Here is a 14,283-nt window from a genome sequence, read left to right on the forward strand (position 1 = left end):
TACTCGTAGTGTAAGAGAATCGCATAGAAGTTGGAGAACTTACAAGTGGGGGGCGTGGTGTTAGAGTTGATACGTGAGATTCGATATTGATATGCTGAATAACCAGCTATTGTGAAGAGAGAAGCAGTTGTAAATACTCTTGCAGGTGTAAACTTGAGAGGCATTTGCTAAGAAGACAAGGATGTAACACGACGTGGGCGGGTTTTGTTCGTTGCTTTGAAATCCACAATCGAGTGATAACATCGGGGTCCGGCCGTTGTCGCACACTTCCGCACCCCGGAAGTGGGGCAGGCAGTGGCTTCGGGATTCAAGCTATTAGCACGTGACTGATCTTCTTCCTGAGTCAGCAATCAATCCTTGGCATCTGGATCCAAACTTTCTGGTTGAGCGTTTCGACGTGGTAGATCTTGCGATACAGCAAAACGAAGCTACACGGCGATTCGACCCCTCCTTCACCAGTTTTGCGGCTGATCAAACCAATTGGAGGTATCTTGTGAGAGATTGATCTCTCAAAACCTTCAAGATGTCTCAAGTCCTCGGTCTGGTGAGCTGATAGATGTATATCCTCAAATCTTTCTCTTGTCTAACCAATATCAAATAGACAAAACTGGCCTACTCTCGAGTATGGCATGGTGTATCTGCTTCCGCCCCTCATGCCACACTCTCTACTCAACCCGGCGTTACACCACCTTCGCTCGGCCGTCTCGCATCCCGCATCGCCGTTCTTCTCATGGGCAAGCACAAGCCGATCTTCGACCCCTCAACCGACTGCGGTGACTACGTTGTTGTGACCAACTGCGCCGCTCTTCACACAACCGGCCGCAAGAAGTGGCAAAAGCCTTACTACCGACACACGACACGACCTGGTAGCCTCAAGTCCGTGACGATGGATGTGCTCATGGAGCAGCACGGAGGCAGTGAGGTGCTGCGCAAGGCTGTGCGTGGCATGTTGCCCAAGAACCGACTACGAGACAAGCGGTTGGCAAGGCTTAAGGCATTTGAGGGCGATGCTCATCCGTACAAGGATAACTTGATACGGTTTGCTGGTGTGCCAGTAGGCAAGGAAGGTTGGGAGAAGGCTACCGAAAGGGTCCGAAATGGCGACAAGAAGCGATTATAAGAAGAGTACGGGAGTAACTATGGACCGAAGGAGCTGTGCTGTAGAAACTATGCGGATGGACTATGAGAGTCCTTGTACTATTTGTACCAATATCTTGGGCATATTATGACCTAGCATCAAGCAATTATCAACGTTTTTCATGATGTGTGTGTCCGGTGTGCATCTCACCTGCAGTATAAAGACACTGCGTTTGGTTTACTTTCTGCCAGTGATAGGCCCTACTCATCACCCCATGGCTTATAATCGTGGATATCAATCATGAAAAAGATAGTGGTGAGGTAATACAAGAGTGCGAATTTCACCGCATTACAATCAGGGCAAGCAGAAAGCCATTAACGTAATTACTCAAATCATGTCTAGTGCTAGACTCTAAGTTCATCGCTTGGTATCAATCTTTATCCTGGGTTCATTATAACGTTCCATCTTGACACCTATCGCCACAGAATACAATCATCCTCAAAACCCCTTTATAGCTTTGATTGCAAATTGTCTCGAGACACTTCGCACTTGATAAGGCCATTAGGACCAGACTGGGGTGCGTAAACCTCAGCATCCTTGCCTGTGTTCTTGAGTCCCTTGTGCCAGCTCAGGTCTAGTGAAGAAGTGAGTATCAACAATTCACTTGGGGAAGCATGTCTAGACTTACCAATCTCAAAGTAATGCTTGTTGGGCAGTGCGTAAGTGACTGTCGCAATCTCGGGCACAAGTTCAAGGATCTGAGTAGACATCTTGTACATGGTGGCTTGCACACTAGCACTGTCGTCTTCAGCAAAGATCTTGAGGGTGGTGTTGCGTGCCGCCTCTCGAGCACTGTCGAATTTGGGAGCAAAGGCCTTGACAGCGTTCAGTGAATCGAACTTCTTCCACTTCCATGTAGCATCAACATCGGTTGAGAAGATACGATCCCAGGTCTCAGGCAGAGTTGTGTACTCATCGCGCACAAAGCCGTGGAAAGCAGAACCAGTGCTCTTGAGTACAGTCAGGCCAACAAGAGAGCTCTTGATCTGGATGCCCTCCTGTCGGCTCACGCGAACCTCCACATTTCGAGTCTCCTCGCCATCCTTGAAAAAGCTGTGAGGGTGAGGCTTGCCGTCGACCTCCAGACGCTGCCAGCGGACAGTCTTGACGTTGACGTTGGCGACATGGATGTGGCTGTACTTCTCGATAAAGTGGCTACCGAGAATAGAGGCGAACAACTCAGGAGGGTTGACAGGGTTCTGCTTGGCAGTAATGTAAATGGTGTTCTTGATAGAGTCAGTGGCAACGACAACACTGTTATCGGCCTTGGTGTAGGAGGTCTCAATCTCTCCCTCGAGAAGACAGCAGACGGTCATCTCAGTGACGGTCTGGACGCCAGTAGAGGCATCGCGATCAACTTTGCAGACGCGAACATTGTCCTTGCCATAGCGAGCAGCAGATACGTAAGGCATTGTGAGAGGCTTGTTGTGTGATAAATCTGAAGACGTGTAGTTGATACCGGGTAAGACCAGATAAGGTTTCAGGTTCAGTGTATTGCGACAAAAGGTGAGCAATGGCAAGGTTTCCGAGAGTCAAGATAAAGCACGATATAGTATGAGAAAGGGAAAGGGGAGGGATAGGCTTTTAAATATAGATTAGCAAGTATGCAGAATGGTTGGGATGTCAGCCCCCCTTCCCAGCGATAATGACAGCTCCGGCTAAGTAAATTAGAGACAAAGCAACCAAACAACGCTACTCCAAGCGGCTCAACGGACGGAGACGGACGTTGGCGATCAAATCCAAGCGCCCACGGCCGAAGAATTCAAGGTCCGATGTTGCAATTGTTAGCAAATTGAAGCTTTTCCATGGGGCGATGGGGGTCGGTGCCGGGCCCCGGAGGACGCCGATGCCCTGGATGCCGTATATCGGGGCCCGCCTGGAGCCATCGGAGCTCTTATCTTGACCTGTCTGTCTTATCTTATAATGCGACTCAACATCGCATGATTCCTGCGATACGAAGGCAAGTTGAGTTCTGGTTGCAGAAAAGATGAGGTACAAGATTATGCGGGGAGAGTACCAGTCAAAATTTTGATGTTTATGGTAGAGGCAAGTCCTCATGGCTTCTGGTCTGATGAGTTCGGAGGAGCACAAGGCCCTGGGCATGCCGAATGTAGGTTATCTTTCACATTTTTGGTGATGGCCTCACGAAGGACCAATCTATTCCTACCATGGGAGTTTTATTTCCGTGCACTAGGAAGGATCGAATCATGTGAATCTGATCAAGCAAGCAGATGGCGAAAATATTGTTGCCCAGGCTCGAAGTGTTATGGATGGTAAGGTGGAAGATATATGATTACACGAGGACCAAGGCATAACGACAATCAGCTGCCGTGCGCCAAACAGCTTGCAATATAACCTCGATTACCATGTAGCACTGACTCTCAAACTCAGCTACTCAGCTTTATGGATGTTTTCCTAACTCCATCGTAACCCCGGAATAAAACACTTTAAGCTCAAGAGCATCTAACCTACAGCAAGCTACTGTGCCGGAGCTTTTCCAAAACTTTCTAGTGAAGCCGCCCGCAACTGCAGCACAGTTTACAGAGCACAAGGTTGACTTTAGTGCCTGTAGATGGAATGCATCACCATCTGGCTGGGTCTCATCCGCCTCCACTTTAGGCCCTGGTTGCCCGCAAGCCAACAACCTCTGTTCACGATCCTCCAATCATCTCCCCCCTCGTCTCTCGAAACCCTGCCAAACTGGTCCTTGAACCTCGCTCGTTTTGCTCTGATATTAGCCTATCTACGTAAGGTTCTGTACGGCATCAATCTGGTTATTGCTTCTGTTGGTGATCTGAACCTTCAAACCCGAATCGTGGCTACATCATTGCTTGCTTTTGCACCACCGTCGCCTTGGAATCCACGCAAGCTACCTCCAACATCTTCGGCGACAACTCTGCTCTCTTGAAACTCCAGCTTGAACCAGTTTCGCTGTCCAGATACAGCTTCTCTGACAGCGCGATCGCCAAAAACGCGGTCGAAGTTATACATACGACACAACATTACGATCCCTCGAAGTATTGGATCTTGACAATCACTTTATACCGCCATATTGCGAACGAATATACACTTACCAAACGAAATCACTATAACGCATACGAAGCTTTACCGCGATCGCATCCTTCGTACTCGTTTCCTCAGTCGCCCGTTGATCGACGAATGCTCTTCCACCACCTTTGGGCCCAGTCCCAATCGGTGGGCTGTTCGCCGCTGATATGCTGAGCTCTTCTACAGCAGCTCAGAAGGGCATGACCCCTCCGAGCCAACCTTCACAACACAACCTGCCTCAGCAGTTATCCGGTCGCACGAGCTTCGACCGAGGTGATTCGGGTCTACAACCGCCCAATGGCGCCAACGCCCGAAATCTCTCGGCTTCGGCCGTATCTTTTGCGCCAAGGGGAAGCAGTCTCAATGTTGCGCCCGGCAGCTTCAGTTCAGAGTTGCGCAGTCGGGCTGGAAGTAAGACTGAAGCGGGGTCAATATACCCAAGCAGCTTTATGGATAAGGTGGAAGAGGATGACGCAGACACGCTAGCTGAGCAAGCTCTGGCAAATCTGAAAGAACGACTCAACCGTGAGATGAAAATCAAGGAGGGTAGTGAGAACATGCTCGAGGCGCTGAACTCTAAGAAAGCGAAGCAGACCAAAGAGCAACGACAAAAGGTTGAGGCGGAGCTCAACGCCAGCAACTTGCGTATCAAGGACTTGCGCCAAAAGATTTCCGATGCTCAACATACACGACAGATTCCACCGGCGACGCCAAAACGAAATCGTACCCAGAGCAACGTCATCGAATCCGGAAGACCAATTGGGCTGCGTTCGCCACAAAGCGTGTCACGATCTGTCGGAGAATCTGACAATGAGGAACCAACAGAAAGCCCGACATTTGCGCTTGCGGAACTGCTCCAGGCCCTGGAGGTTGAGGGCATGATGCCGGAGTACTACGTCTCACGGGGGAACCAGCTCGTCGATCTTTTCAAGCGGTACCCAACTCTTAAGTACGACTTGGTCTGGTCAATCTTTGGGCTCCGCATGCAGGTAATGCTCCTAAGCGAGAGTCGCGAAGTCGTGGCTGCTGGCTATCGAATGACCAGATATGCTATTTCAGATGTAGCATCACTTAAGAAGATCCGAAGTCTGAACACGGATTATCTGGTGATACGGTATGTACTTCGACTGTGACCGCGCCTATATACTGATATCTTCAGATCACTCAATAACTACCGCAAAGCGGATGTTGAACGTGAGCAGGCCCTCAAGTTCGTCCGTGCCTTTCTTGATGTCAAAGGCGGAGTGAAAGAGATCTCTCGAGCCGTGGTGCGCACGATAGTTGCAGTTGCAGAACATGGAGAAGACCGACGAGCAAATGCTCAGCCGGCCGAAGGAGACTTAGACCGTCTAAGACCTATCTGCATCGAGACATTAGCAGAAATCATAGTGCAAGATCCAGCACTTTTGGTGGCATCTGGTGGTTTGGGACCGTTGACGGAGGCCCTTTCAGAAGGCGTCTACAAATCTCCCGAGAGTTTGACCTCTGCATTCCTATACTTGCTCGACTCACCTCGAAAGCGGAAATACATACAACCCGGATATGGTCTGGAAGTGCTATTTACTGTCTTTACCGACCACCTCCTGACCAACGAAAGTACTATGAAACAGAACTCCAAAGCCATTGCAACAGCTTTGAAGTCATGGCCAGGGCTCATGACTCTATGCATGTATGATCTCCGAACAATTCGATCCTTGATCACGAGCATGCTATTGCCGAGCGATGTGGTTCGGGAGACTATTCTTGATCTTATATTCTCACTACTACGGATTAAACCACCAGCGTGGGCAACCTCGTTCCTTGCTGGGAGGAGATTGACAACATACGGCCGAGTAGCGAATCTGAAGTCAAACCAAAAGGACAAGAGCCATTTACAGTTCACAGAGGAGGACGGCGGTGAACAAAACTTCGTCGAGCACTACACAGCTCTATTGCTGGCAGTGCTCATTCGAGCAGGCCTCCTACCAGTGCTCCTGAAGATTGCTCAGGGAGACGAGAATCCAACTCTCCAGCGCAAGACGACCCTGCTAATTAGCGAGGTGCTGAAACTCGCCAGTCGCCTCTTACCTCCATCCTGGAGCGCCGAGCTTCACCTCCTGCCGGAACTCTTCTCATCGGCTGCTAACATTGGCAATAATGATCACTGGGTCGCATCGGGGATTGTTTACCAGATCAGCAGCGTCAGTCGTACATTGTATAGAAGTACGCCTACGGGTGCTTTGTCTGGGGCAATGTCGTCAGGTCACAATTCGAATGACATATCCGCGATCGACGAGGCCCCCAAATCCCACCAATCTCTGGTTTTCGATGATGCTACTTTCCGGCAACTGTTGATTGATAGTAATGTCCTCAACAGCTCGAACTATGCTAAGTGGAACTGGGAGACTATCCTCAAGATCATCGACGGCCCTCTACAAAGCGGCAAGAGACTTGAGGAGGCCATCAAAGCATCTAAGTTTATGAAGAGAATCATCAGCTTTTATCGGCCTTTCAAATACAGGTTTGCTAACGTCAAAAACACTCGTGCCACCCAGAAATACGTCCGAGCTGGCTGTGCCCTGATGCATTCTCTACTTCAATCCCCCGAGGGAATTAAGTTCTTAGCAGACAGCAAGTTGCTCAGGCAGATAGCTGAGTGTCTAGCACAATGTGACCCGGTAATACTTGATTCTCTGAGGTTTCCTCAACCTAATCACTAACAATCACTTTCTGCAGACTAGCGGCCTGACAGCCCAATATCCAATGTTCTCAAGAGATCGAGTTACTGATACACTTTGCGCGGGCTATTTCTCGATGCTTGGTGTTTTAAGCGGTGATCCTAAAGGCCTTCAACTACTAGAACGTTGGAGGATGTTTAATATGATGTATCACATCGTGGACTTGAAGCAGAGACCTGACCTCATCAAGTTACTTCTGTCAAGCTTCGATTATAGCGTCCAGGGTCATCCTCGAGTCTTGTTGTCCAAAGCTTTGACTGCTGGCACAAAGGAAATCCGAATTCATGCGACGAATGCCCTTCGCAAATACGCCATTCGGCCAGTACCATCTGCCAACGGACAGGGTGGCGTCGGTGACTCAAAATGGGCTATTCAGCTCTTGGTAACACAGCTTTACGATCCCGAGATTGAGGTCTGTGCCACGGCTGTGAAGATCTTGGAGAAAGCCTGTAATCGCAAGACCTACCTGGAGTACATTGTTGAATGCCGACCAGCTCTTGATCATCTGGGAGAAATTGGAGCACCGCTACTCTTGCGGTTCTTATCAACATCTATCGGATACCATTACCTGGATGGACTGGATTACATCAGTAACGAAATGGACGACTGGTTCCTGGGACGGAACGATACATATGTCAGGGTCATAGAGGCAAGCTTGGCCAAGGCGTTCCTCATTGACCCAGACGAGCACAACCCTCGCATGAGTATATTTGATGATGGTGAGATGGATGGGGACTACCATGACAACCATGTACCACCGCACTTCTATCGAGAGTTGACCCGTACCCAGGAAGGATGTAGGCTGCTCAGTGATAAGGGTCACTTTGAGGATTTTGCAGCTACGATTCGTGAGCATGGCATGGATAAAGGAGATGCGGAAATGCTTACGAAGGTGAAGGGCTGCCTTTGGGCTGTTGGCAATGTTGGGTCCATGGAACTTGGAGCACCATTCTTGGAATCTAACGACGTGGTAGAGCATATCATTCGAATTGCTGAGACCCATGAAGTAATGAGTCTAAGGGGCACTGCGTTCTTCGTTCTGGGGCTGATTTCCCGCTCTACACATGGTCTAGAGATTCTATCTGAGCATGGATGGGATGCCAACACGACACCAATGGGTACCTCGCTCGGATTCTGCATCCCCAATGACCTATCAAGGTTATTATCACTGACGCCGTGGAAACAAAAGACGGTAACGTCAATCACCCTGCCATCAAGTCAGCGGACAGCCCAGGAGGCACCACCACCTCGCGCTGCTCGACCACCTCTTGAGCCAGCAGAACTACCTGCTCTGTTGAGTGAAGCGGATGTCAACAGAAGAGTCCTGGAGCTCATTGTAGACTTGGGAAACATGGTCCTTTACAAGAAAGCGCTTACTGACCTCCAAAAGTTGCGGATACACAAACCGAGCGCCTTCAAAAGTACGCAGTTCTTCAAAGAAGTGATGAGCGCAATGGAATGGAACCACTACCGGTTAGGGGTGAGAAGGATGGTCATAGATTTGTTTGATAAGAACGTGATGCGACAAATAGTATTCGATGAGGAGGAGGATGACGATGATGATGATAGCAGCGACGAGAACAGCCAAGAGGAAAGTGAAGAAGAAAGCGGCGAGGGCGACAACAGCTCCGGGGATGACAGGACAGAGAGACAACGGAGCATCAGCGAGCCGCCGGCACCGCCACCAGATCTTACACCAGCTCCTCTCAGGTTGAGGAGGTGAGATATTGGCAATGATATTTCGAGGATATAAGATGACTACATAGCCAAAAGCAACACGACGTTGGAAAGGTTCAACTACACGATACCAATGACAAAGAATCATGATGGCACGTTAAGGGGATGGCAGGCGGGTCTTGAGCTGTATATATCCTTGTGACGAGTAGTTGATGTAAAGGGATCGGTGTCTGGTCTGGGTTTTGAATCATGGAGTTCTGGGCAAAACATCGAAGAGGAGATGCTTCTGGTTTATCTGAGAGGGTTGCTTAGTAGTAGAGACCAAGTGAAGTTGAGCATATTGTAGTAATATATTACAACATTGCTCGCTTGATCCGACTAGTAGTATCTACAGAGTCACAAATTACAAATCAGTCTACGACAAGGATTCATGATATTGAGGAACCAGGTTTTGAATGTGTCGATTTTACAATTAACCGGTTTATTTTAGTGTTCAGGGAGTAGATAAGTAACATCATGACCTGATAATGTACGGCTTGTAACCATGATGACGGTGAATTACTCGGCCCCACCAGAGCAATTAACAAATGCCAACGCCGCTTCCATGAGTAACCGAACGCGGGATTAAGAGCTCAGTTCCGACCTAGGCCAAGTTACTCCTTCACGACACCTATGCCATATGTTGTTTCTTGACAGACTTATTGTATTGATCATTCTTTAAACCCTCCTAGAGATAACCTTCATCATGGTACAAGGACGAGTACTTGTCATCGCGGGGTCGGACAGTTCGGGTGGAGCGTAAGTGTAGCTTTCTTTACACTCAAAGTGGCACGATAGAGCCTTTGAAGACGTTTCCATGATTTTTGTGTTCAATCGCAACGTATGCTGACAGAAAATCATCAGTGGGCTTGAGGCGGACCAGAAAGTCATTGCTGCCCATGGCTGCTACGCTATGACGGCCACTACGGCTCTTACTGCGCAGAACACTCAAGGCGTCAAGGGCATTCATGTCATTCCCACCAATTTTGTCTCTCAGCAGATCGACGCTTGTGTTGAAGATGTCGGTGTCGATGTTGTCAAAACGGGTGAGTTGGCCAACGATTCACTATAGTACACAATGGCTAACACCTTGGTAGGCATGCTTGCTTCTACAGAGACAATAGAGATGGTTGCAAAGACCATGGTTAAGCATAGCATTCCATCACTTGTCGTAGACCCAGTATGCTTTGCCTTACATATCTATACCGGGATATTTCTAACACCTAACTTTTAGGTCATGGTTTCGACCTCTGGTGCAACACTCCTCCCCAATGAAGCCATCCAACATCTCTGCAAGCACCTTCTACCGCACACTACAGTCCTCACACCAAATATCCCCGAAGCTATTCTTATCCTTTCCCAAAACGGCCAACAAGCCCCTGAGGTCCGCAGTGTGCAAGATCTCGAGACTGTAGCCCAGCGAATCCAGGCCTTAGGTCCTAAGTGGGTGCTCGTCAAGGGCGGACACCGACCCATGAAGGAGGACTTGACTGTGGCTGAGACAGAAGAGGAGAGAAGTGTTGTTGTGGATGTTCTTGTTGGTGGTGATGGTGAGGTTGTCAGGGTCAAGAGCCCATACCAGGCGAGCTCGAGTACCCATGGCACGGGATGCTCTCTGGCGTGTAAGTGGCAAACTTGCCTAGAACTCTGGCCTCATACTAATGGGATTGTTAGCGGCCATCGCATCAAACTTGGCCAAGGGACTTGATACGCCTACGGCTGTTCGATCAGCGTGCCGATACATTGAAGCTGCCATTCGAACAGCACCTGGCCTTGGTAAGGGGCATGGTCCTCTAAACCACTTCCACTCGACCTACACTCTCCCATTTGCTCCGTAAGTTCGGAAAGCTTCCCTCATCTGTGCTGTACTGACTCAATAAACAGCGGCTACTTCATCGAGTGGCTTCTCGAGCGCCCTGATGTCCGTGACGTCTGGAAGGAGTTTGTTTACCATCCCTTCGTCATGGCCATGGGTGATGGAACTCTGCCTCTCGAATCATTCAAGGGTTATATCATCCAGGATTACTTATACTTGGTTGGTCTTCAAAGCATATGATGATCTCAAGCTAATCATTGTTTACAGATTCACTTTTCACGTGCCAACGCCCTGGCTGCCTACAAGGCACAAAACATTGAGGATATTTCTCGAGTACGTTTTCTTAATTCTATATTGCATACATTCTCACGATCTCTCTGTAGGCAACAGAAATTGTTCAGCATATCATGCATGAACTAAAACTACATACCTCGTACTGCGAGAGCTTCGGCGTCTCCATCGAGCAGATTCGTGCCACACCAGAGAAGCAGGGCAAGTTTAAGCAGGTTCATGTCAAGTGATCTTTTTCTGATGTTCTTTGCAGCCTGCACCGCATACACTCGTTATGTCCTTGACGTTGGTCAGAATGGCGATTGGCTTGGTCTTCAAATGGCTCTTGCTCCATGCCTCCTTGGCTATGGTGCCGCTGCTAAGATGCTCCACGACCATGAGAAGACTGTCCGCGAGGGAAACACGTACTGGGCGTGGATCAAGAACTATAACGAAGAGGATTACACTGATGCTGTGAAGTTGGGCTCTGGTAGGTCTTTCTCGGTTTCATTGAATGTCTGTCTGCTAACCAAGATACAGCCCTGCTCGAAAAGCATATCCAACTGCAGTCACCTTCGCGAATTGAAGAGCTTGTTCAGATATTCATTCATGCCCTCAAGGTATAGATAATCTCGTCCTTTTGAGTAGTGACCCTTGACTAATACGATTTAGATGGAAATTGGCTTTTGGGAGATGTTCCCTGCCAAGCAGACCTAAGTTCATATACAGTCATCAAAACCGGAGAAGTAGACTAGATCGATCAATTAATAGACATAGAATTGAGTATACACTTGGTTCCGTATGTTTCCTTGTTTATGTCCCACAATCCAACGTAGGTATCTGACGCCTGGTCCAGCCATACTCCTTTCAAAGGTGCCTCTATATATCATGCATGTTTCTCGAACCCATCCTAGACCATCTCCACTGGGCGCGGTCTCTCATCATCTTGCAACATATATCTGAAGTCCTGCTCAGGAGGGGGAGCCAGAGGAGGAACTGGAGGAGCGTCACTATCAAGGCTGTTCTCTTGTTGTCGTTGAGCTCGTCGCAATTGTCCATTCTGCTGCTTCACCCATGAGTTCACTGAGCGGAAGCGTGGTCGTGTATCCACTGACGCCACTGTAGATACAGTGTCACGGCGGCCGACAGAGTTGGTAGACTTCCATGTGGGTTGTCGAGAAGGCTCTGGTCGTGAAGGAACGCTTTGGACAGTCTGAGTGGTAGGCGTCACGACGATATCGCCGTCACCGAAGCCAGAGGAGATGGAGGAGAGTTCGCTAACGCCGGTCTGACGTCGTCCGACATCGTAGGCATAAGGTGTAGTAGAGGGGATTCGCTTGTGTTGTTGGGGTTTGTAAGGTGTGCTCAAGGAGTCCTTGGGATCATGTCGAGCCACGACCTGGACCTCAACAGCGCTCTCAACAAAGGTTGTGCTTGTAGGGCTGACAGCGTCAATGTCATAGTTTGTAACCCCTGTCCTTCTATCGCCACTCGTACGGTAGACACCGAACGGTAGGCTGGGTACTGTGAGGAAGTTGTCGGATTGCTTAGGCATGAAGAGTGGTGAATGAGGTCGTGTCTTTTCGGCGAGAGGCGGAGAATAGGATGGAGGAGAGTAGGATGGATCTTTGATTGTGTACCAGCCTTTGTGACCGTAGCGTGATCCGAGGAAAGGCACCTTAGAGACGAGGTTTTCAAAGCGGCTGGGCTCATCGAAGTTCATGTCGTCAATGGGAGCAGGTTTCTTTGGTGACATCTTCCTTGAGTAGAACTTCCAGATGAGGAACCCAATGCCAAGGAGGAATAGAAAGCCACCTTGATATACTGTTAGCAGTCTGTAATATTATTATATGTGAAGTGGATAAGAACAAGAACATACCGACGGATCCAACACCCAGCAGGATCTTATGAACATTAGAGTGCATGCCATCACTTCCTTCGATCTTTAAGGGAGTTAGCAAGCCCGAGCTTTCCATGCATTTGATATGTCTTTCCATTTCAGAACGACTTAAAACATGATGAGCGGGTTAAGGATCTGACTTACCAAAGGAGAATCCGACATACTTCCTTCAGCTGATGGAGCTTCGACTGATGGAGAGTTTGTTGATGATGCAGGCAATTTGATGTTGATTGGGTTGGTGTCGTCGCTGGATTTGTCTTCGTCGCTCTTCTTAGGCTCTGCATCTTCATCCTCACTCTCGCTCTCACTTCCACTGTCGGCCGCGTCATCACCTTCACTCTCACTGTCGCTGCCGCTCTCTTCCGCCTCTTTCTTCATCTCGTCCTGCTTCTGCTGCTCAGTCGCAGGGTCGACAGTATCGGTTCGCTTGGCATAGGGCTCCCGTAGGATATTGATCATGACCTCAGGTTCCCCGGATGAAGTCGGAACATTGCTTCGCCTGGCTCTCGGCCTTGCTGTGCGCTTCTTCATAATGTGAACATCATAGTCGTCGCTATCATCGGCGATGGTCCAATCCGGCAGAGTCGCACCAAAAGCCCTCTTTGCCTGCCTCTGCCACCGAAGGTGATGGGGCTCATCAAAAGGCGCCATTGTCGTAGATTTATCGAGTTGTGTTGATTATAAACAAAAGTATTAATGAACCAAGGGTCTTTATAATATGTCTTGATATGATTTGGATACCCAAGGCGTTGGATGAATAGTCTGGGTATCAGGAAATGAGCGTTTTGATGATACAAGTCACTGACTTGATCAGATAAAAGAAGGTGTTATTCAAACGAAGGTCCAGCCTTGATCAAGAGCAAAGGAAGAGAAGGACAAAGGAAAGATATAGGGGCTTGGCGGTTTATGACATGCAAAAAGCGAGAAATGGAGTTTCTGCTGATTGAAGAGGAAGAGAAACGAGAGGACGAGAGAGGAAGTGAAGCGCGAGGAACCTCTAACGTTAGAGCTAGAGCTGATCCGTGGGATGAGACATGATCAACAGTTACATTATACATGCGATACGATACGATATGATACATTATAAAGACAAGGATCCGACAGCCATAAACCCCATAGAGCCAAGGCGATCTCAGGGTTCAGGGGCACGATGTGAGTAACACGAAACATTCGAGCCAAACCTGGTTATTCAAGAGTCTTTGTCTGCTGTTTGAAAACGCTTGATGTCGCTTCTTGCCCAAGAACTAAGATTCAGGATGGAAGCACGGTAGCCCGTCGTTGATGTGCTAACGGGGCTGGTGCAGAAATGGCTGCAGATGTGTTAGCGACGGGTGGCCTCAGCTTGTAGGTTTCTAGCAGCAGGGGTTGCACGTCTCAAAGTCAAGCTCCTGTTTCAGCTTGTCGCAAGAGATTGATGAAGACACCTATGCTATGCAGGGGGGCTATAACTGCTCGTTTTTCATCAATTGGGTTTTCTGTGATAGATTGGTTATTAAAGAAGGATTTAATCCTCTTTGACGGCTTATGCAGTTGAGGATTAATAATATGATGTTGTTGACGCTCAGACTATTATCAGATGAATTTTATGTCTGATGGTTCGAAAGATCGACAGGTGGTTGGTTATCCTGCTTCAGATAACCAACTCGAGACACACTCAACATTCTGAAGCTCGTTTTGC

General features: G+C 48.7%; 4 protein-coding genes across 4 annotated transcripts; 2 read left to right on the forward strand and 2 right to left on the reverse strand.

The window, feature by feature from the left end:
• The first annotated feature begins 386 nt into the window (after positions 1 to 386).
• On the forward strand, positions 387 to 1,318 carry BKA55DRAFT_576294 (ribosomal protein L13-domain-containing protein). The gene is made up of 2 exons (XM_046193475.1): positions 387 to 544; positions 602 to 1,318. Exons 1-2 carry the CDS (start codon positions 524 to 526, stop codon positions 1,118 to 1,120), a joined length of 540 nt encoding a protein of 179 aa, XP_046046538.1. The 5' UTR covers positions 387 to 523; the 3' UTR covers positions 1,121 to 1,318.
• Positions 1,319 to 1,587: 269 nt separating this feature from the next.
• On the reverse strand, positions 1,588 to 2,550 carry BKA55DRAFT_518314 (uncharacterized protein; the record flags this gene model as incomplete). The annotated part of the gene is made up of 2 exons (XM_046188263.1): positions 1,588 to 1,712; positions 1,767 to 2,550. The coding sequence occupies 2 exons, from the start codon at positions 2,548 to 2,550 to the stop codon at positions 1,588 to 1,590; spliced, it is 909 nt and encodes a 302-aa protein (XP_046046539.1).
• A 1,803-nt stretch (positions 2,551 to 4,353) lies between these two features.
• Positions 4,354 to 11,422, forward strand: BKA55DRAFT_518951 (Rapamycin-insensitive companion of mTOR, N-term-domain-containing protein; the record flags this gene model as incomplete). Its single annotated transcript, XM_046188305.1, has 15 exons — positions 4,354 to 5,300; positions 5,346 to 6,843; positions 6,902 to 8,622; positions 8,995 to 9,028; positions 9,314 to 9,378; positions 9,484 to 9,665; positions 9,717 to 9,799; positions 9,854 to 10,241; positions 10,294 to 10,453; positions 10,504 to 10,654; positions 10,703 to 10,768; positions 10,819 to 10,906; positions 10,980 to 11,195; positions 11,246 to 11,325; positions 11,378 to 11,422. The coding sequence occupies 15 exons, from the start codon at positions 4,354 to 4,356 to the stop codon at positions 11,420 to 11,422; spliced, it is 5,724 nt and encodes a 1,907-aa protein (XP_046046540.1).
• A 193-nt stretch (positions 11,423 to 11,615) lies between these two features.
• On the reverse strand, positions 11,616 to 13,256 carry BKA55DRAFT_693267 (uncharacterized protein; the record flags this gene model as incomplete). Its single annotated transcript, XM_046199889.1, has 3 exons — positions 11,616 to 12,520; positions 12,585 to 12,648; positions 12,750 to 13,256. The coding sequence occupies 3 exons, from the start codon at positions 13,254 to 13,256 to the stop codon at positions 11,616 to 11,618; spliced, it is 1,476 nt and encodes a 491-aa protein (XP_046046541.1).
• Between the last annotated feature and the right edge of the window lie 1,027 nt (positions 13,257 to 14,283).

Source organism: Fusarium redolens (genome assembly GCF_020744475.1).
Source record: "Fusarium redolens strain MPI-CAGE-AT-0023 chromosome Unknown BKA55scaffold_13, whole genome shotgun sequence".
NCBI lineage: Eukaryota > Fungi > Ascomycota > Sordariomycetes > Hypocreales > Nectriaceae > Fusarium > Fusarium redolens.

What these genes read in the sequence shown, in the direction of transcription:
- BKA55DRAFT_576294 (XM_046193475.1), top strand. Translation starts at nt 524, where the DNA reads ATGTCTCAAGTCCTCGGTCTG. An exon ending in TGTCTCAAGTCCTCGGTCTG is followed by an intron (nt 545 to 601) that starts GTGAGCTGATAG and finishes AATATCAAATAG; the next exon opens with ACAAAACTGGCCTACTCTCG.